This window comes from Micropterus dolomieu, linkage group LG07 (assembly GCF_021292245.1).
Source record: "Micropterus dolomieu isolate WLL.071019.BEF.003 ecotype Adirondacks linkage group LG07, ASM2129224v1, whole genome shotgun sequence".
Taxonomy (NCBI): domain Eukaryota; kingdom Metazoa; phylum Chordata; class Actinopteri; order Centrarchiformes; family Centrarchidae; genus Micropterus; species Micropterus dolomieu.
The window spans coordinates 2,282,958-2,288,855 of record NC_060156.1 but is presented as its reverse complement, the minus strand read 5'-3'; the positions used below and the strand labels follow the sequence as shown (position 1 = coordinate 2,288,855).

The 5,898-nt window shown below is 39.2% G+C and overlaps 1 protein-coding gene across 10 annotated transcripts in view; it reads right to left on the bottom strand.

The window, feature by feature from the left end:
• Positions 1-283: 283 nt before the first annotated feature.
• tns1b (tensin 1b) overlaps positions 284-5,898 on the bottom strand; it is a 198,673-nt gene continuing 193,058 nt past the window's right edge. For 9 of the 10 annotated variants that reach the window (XM_046053606.1, XM_046053610.1, XM_046053608.1 and 6 more), the window contains one exon: positions 284-3,127. In XM_046053606.1, the coding sequence (XP_045909562.1) occupies positions 2,989-3,127 (139 nt within the window). In that variant the 3' untranslated portion in view covers positions 284-2,988. Of the gene's footprint in view, positions 3,128-5,640; positions 5,671-5,898 lie in introns of all 10 variants that reach the window. The other variant, XM_046053607.1, reaches the window with a different exon arrangement.

Below are 5,898 nucleotides of genomic sequence, written 5' to 3'. Positions count from 1 at the left end.
TTAGTATTAGTTATATTTAAATGTATCCTACCTGAGAACAAATGGACCATTTTTATTGCAATAGCCTGAATTTTCAACATTTGTTGTCTGTCCTATCAAAACAGATGTGAAAAAAATATTGAGGTTATTAGTCCGCTACTGCACTGGAGAACTTAATAGATTAAGTTAAGTTTGGCAATTTATATTCACAAAACAAACACAAACTAACCGCAAACCTCAAATTTCCCATAGTGTAACAAGAAAGTCAAATCTGTATGTTCAACAAAAAGGGGGGAAAGTTGGATACATTTTGATTTGTACTGCTTTTTAATGTGTTTTTTTTCCATCAGAAATAGTAAAAGCCATACAATGTAGCAAACCAAACATAACAAAGCTCTGTACAGGCATAGTAGCTCATTCACACACATTCTACAGTCCAGTCTGATCTGTCAAAGTGGGCAGATGCCACTGGAGTTTCCATCTTGGCAAACATTTAGTTTAAAGTATACTCTTTTCTCAACCAGCATTTTGATGGCAAACAATCTAGATTCTTCTTTCTCGTATGAGTCGAGATGCGGTCGTCACATGAAAATCAAAACCTGATGATAACTATCTGTGGGCATCTTTCTGGAAAGGGCTGGGTTGAATAAGACTTGTGGATACTGTGTACAGAATACAGTCAGCAGTGTTAAGGTAACAACTTGAATCGAGCATGCAGGCTCTTGCTAATAAATAATGGAACATTCTAGTCAAATATAAAAGCCCTGTAAGTGCTGCACTTTTGAAGAAGTACACTAGAGTCAATGACGGCCCCCAAACTAACCCTTATTTAATTAGTTTACATCATGTGCCAACTAACCCTAGAGTATCAGGCCTAAAGGAAGGAGTGATAATCTGTCCTACTCCATCCTTGAATGGAATTTAGCAAAACTAATTTGCTAAGAAAATTAGCATATTAATCAATATTAAAATCAAAGTTCATTTTGTCAGCGATCACATTACTTAAACATTTACTTTTTGACATGCCATAATCACAGCTAAAACACTGTAGTAGAATAAAAGTGGTTCCTTTGTAATGATCTTTCGAGACCACATGAGGGCAGCAGTTACTGACTGAACTGACTGGTTGTCCATGAACAAGCTCCAGACCCATGCTGAGATGCTGTGCCAATATGATTGAGGAGCTAGGAAGTCTGCCTCCACACATGCAATGATGACATGGGTCTGTCAATTTCCATATTGTCTCTTTTTAACAAGTAGAAATACACTGATAATACTTCAATATTTTAAGTGCTAAACTTGGACAATGTATTTTCTCGGCAGGTTTAAGTTAATAACACAATTGTGTTGGCATTACTTTAGGATAACTCCGATTTGGACTTAAGTAACAACAATCTTTCATACAAAATATTTCCCCTCTCTTAAAAAAACAAAGCCTCCCCAAGAAAACAAGAATGTTAACAAAAGGAAGAAATGCTGTGAAAAAAAAACATTCAAAAACAACAGTGATACACTTTAAATGCACACACTTTACACCTTATATGTCAATGAACTTTAGCCAAAATAAAAAGCAATCAACAAAATAAAGCAACAAAAATAAATATCTTAAGTCACTGTTTGGAAGTTTATATATATATATATATATATATATATATCTATGTATGTATATTTATATGTATAGCTTACTTTTGGGTAGGGTGAGTGTTAACAGTTTTGGCCGGCTGACACAATGGAGCTTCTCCTACTGACAGAAACTTTCAACACAGAAAGCTGAAGAGCAGTATAGGAGGACAACACTTTTCTATAAAGATCGTCCTCACAAAACAACTTTAGGCCCTTCAGTAATGAGCAAAATAATGTGGCTATGTGCTGCGCAGACTGAATAGAGAATGTTGGCAGATAGGAAGCCAATCCTCATCTTTGCTTGTCTGACCAAAACAACCGAGATGCTTCGAGGATGCAATGATTCAGTGGCCTTCTTAATGATGCTTTTCTGTGCTCACATGGAAACTGAACATGCACAAAAATTGGTTTAGCTGATATCTTCACCCTCTAGCTGCACTTCAGAGGAATAACATCGGTTGCATCGTCATTGAACAGGGAAGGACCTGTGGAATTTTGGAAAACAACCTTAATTCCATGTTTGGCTATTTGCATATTTAAGACAGCCTGGAGGAGTTTAATGTTCTTTTTTTCTGTTCTTCTTTTCCATAAAAAGCTCTGCATTACAAAAGAAAGTCAGGCACCAAATGTCATCTAGAACAGTCCTACTCATAAAGCAATCTGGAATATTTACACAGACCTCACCAGCTGCAAAAATGTCCGAAAAAATTGTTTGCAAAATGGCAACGGTGCAGAATTGACCTACAGTACATACAGAAAGAAACAGTTCAGTATTTTTGATTAAGCAGCCATACTTGTTTTACAAAAGAATACTTCCAACCCTCCGACAGTGGCACACTATACACGCCCTGACTACTTTTTTAAAATCTTTGGTTGACCTGTCAAAAGCCTGATAGATTTGCAATCCACCTTTACATCACACAACTTAACTCCTTCTTTAAAAAAATTTAATCAACCAATTGCTAAAAAAAATTACATTTGCACACACAATGTCATTCCCTCTTCCTGTTCATGCGTTTCCCTGCCAGGGAGATCAGAATCGCCTCCCGTCCCATTGTCACACACAGCCACGCCCATCCTGCACTTCCTCTGGTCCATTCTGGAGTCCGTCCATGAAGAAAAGCACATGCATGCAAGCCACACACACACACACACACACACACACACACACACACACACACACTCACTCACTCTGTCTTGTTCTCTTTCATTTGTTAACATACAAAAACACACAGACACTCAAGAAAAAGTAAGAGCAAGAAACAAAGGGTGACACATAAAATCGAATACTAAGTTGTCCAAAACAGAAAGTAAGTGTCTGTGGTTAAAAGGAAATAAAATAACCAAAGGCATTTTTAAAAAAGCGCCAGGGTTTGCTGTCAGCTCTCATCGTTTCTGTGAGGCGATTATCTTCAAGACGAAGTTGACGATGGCGTTGGCAGGCTGGTCAGGATCCATCTCAGCGAAGAGGTGGCTGACGTTGTCGGTTGTGCTTCCCTGCTTACGGGCCACAAACCCAAACAGCCTGGAAAGAAAAAGGTTGTCATTTATTTGTAAAAACATGAAATTCAGGCTATTGCAATAAAATCATGTTTAAGCACTGAACTGTGTATGAGTGTGTGTGAAAAGGGTATTAACCCAAACTAGAATTTGAATTATTTAGTTTGATAGCACTAGAGCTGAACAATTAAATATTTTTGACTGAAGCCGCACAGAGCAGATGAACCAGGCAGGAAGTCAGTCACCGAACGGCATAGACAATCTGGTCGCTTTTCTAAATAAAAACACCTTTTGCAGACTCCCGATCGTACATCAACAATAAATGCAGTTAAAACCAATTTAACTACGTAGCTACTTAACCATAGCAGAAGCACAAAGATCAAGGACAACTGAATAAATAAGCTAATTCTGAACAAGTCAACACTCACAGAGAGCTGTGATCCGTAGGTGAAGCCCACAAAATGACAAATTAACAACACGTCAACAACGTGTAGGCTGAAACACTTCAGTGTGGAGTTGACCTCAGACAAAACCGCGGTACAGCCGCTGTCTGCGTCGGTTTGGCTGGCGCCATTATGCCACACGTGTCCTCCAATTTCATTGTTGTAAAATGTACACTCCCTGTGCTCTGATTGGTGAGTAGGTCCGTAACATTAGGCGCATGGAGATTGTGATTGTTTAAAACGGCTCAGATGCATTGTATAATTAACATTTTAATCGCCGTCTTCACGATTAGCTAATCGCGTTATTTCAAAATCGCAATTTCGATTTGAAAACGATTAATTGTTCAGCCCTAGTAACAGTGTTTAAAAAAAATAAGACACCTACATTTGATGTGATACATTTTGCTGCAAATTACCATCAGGGGCACAAAATTTTAATTTAGTATTTAAAAGACCAACTGTTTCTGCTGAAAACACTTTTGGGACTAAAAGAGTGCATTTGTCTAGCTAGAGGACGGTAATGTGAGGTAATACTAGTAAAAAATTCTGAAGGTGTTTTCAGTCAGCTGTGCTGCTTTTCTTCTATGTTACCTCTGTGCAAATGTAATAATACTTTTTGTTAGGGCCGCACGATTTGGAGAAAAGGTCATATGGCGATTATTGTGGACATTATTGCAATTCACGATTCGATTATAATGAAACAAATGGTACTATGTGTCTGCTTAATTGGAGCGGCTGTGGCTCAGGAGGTAGAGCGGGTTGACCGTTAATCGGAAGGTCGGCAGTTCGATCCCTGGCTCCCCCTGGTTGCGTGTCGAAGTGTCCTTGGGCAAGATACTGAACCCCGATTTGCCCCTGGCGGCTATTCCGCCAGTGTATGAGTGAGTGTGAATGTTAGTTTCCGTTTGAGCACTTAGGCTCAGTGTATGAATGTGTGTGACTGGTGAATGCAGATGTAGTGTAAAAGCGCTTTGAGTGGTCGAAAAGACTAGAAAGGCGCTATACAAGTACGGAGCATTTACATTTACAATTATCAAGGAAAATGCACAACATGCTGACATTTTGAAATATGTTTCTCTCAACTAGAACAAAGGTAAACAATAAACAATATTTATAACAATAACTAGTAAAGCTCCTGCTCTCAGGAGGAGGCGGCTAGAAGGAGCACATATGGGCACACAAGCTCCGGCTCAGTGCACATCTGTCTAATGTAGAGTCTCTGTACATGAGTGTATTATATAGAGTATAATGTTTAGTTAATAGTCTACTGTTAGTATAACATAATATACTACATTCATAATAATTTCATATGATAGTATACTATTTTACCACTAGTCGAATATTAAATCCAATCACAGCTGTTTCGATTTTATTTATTTCATCCTTGAAAAAGCTCTACATTGGTCTCTAATTTGTCAGTAATCATATTGTTCAACATTTAATAATTTGCTGTAACACGTCAAACTTTTTTTAATATCCTGCCCCATCCGGGCTGTGATTGGTCGGTTGACGAAAAGTGACTGACAGGCACGTCGGCTCTGTGAAAAGCTGAACATGTTGAACAACAAAAGTCACAGATGCAGCTAAATGGCGTTAAATGGCCGGCGAGCCAAACTCAAACATTCTCTGTCTTCGGCCTGTTTTCTTCTTTCTTACTGCTTCAGCTGCCGCCGCCGTCTCTCTGTCACAGAGCGACCGGAGCACTGGCCCTTTTCTCGGTTCTCCGGTGGCCAGTCCGACTATGTTTTGAACGATTAGCGGCGGGGTGGGAGGGGGTTACAGTAGGTTGTTGTCTTAAAAGTTACTGGCACACTGCTCATAAATCATTTTTCTCATGGGCACATGCGAGGATAATGAGCAGACTGCAGCGCGCACACACAGAAGAGAGCGTCTCACACACTTTTTTGTGGTTATGTAATCACACATGACGACATCGCGATTGTGATTAGATTAATCGTGCAGCCCTACTTTTTGGCACTTAAGGGACAAAATCCTTGGTGAATATTCCCTACTGAATCACGTACTTCACGTAACACCCCCTCCCCCCTTGTTCTGTAGAAATGTCAGATCAACATTAGCAGTTTACTGTACTTACTTGGCCGTGCCTCCCTCAGGCTTGTTCCACCTGTAAAGATTTGAAGAAAGTATGTGTTATGTTTTTAGGTATGAGAAAAGGCAACTGTATCCAAGGCGTGAAAGACAGGACTCGCCCGATCAGTAATATTAGCAATAATAATAAAAACAATGGACATAGAGCAATTAAGGATAATGGTTGGACCTATCTTGGACCTTATCAGTCATTTTGCATCTCAGTGGCCTAAAAATACACTAAAGGTATGTTAAGTAATCATTT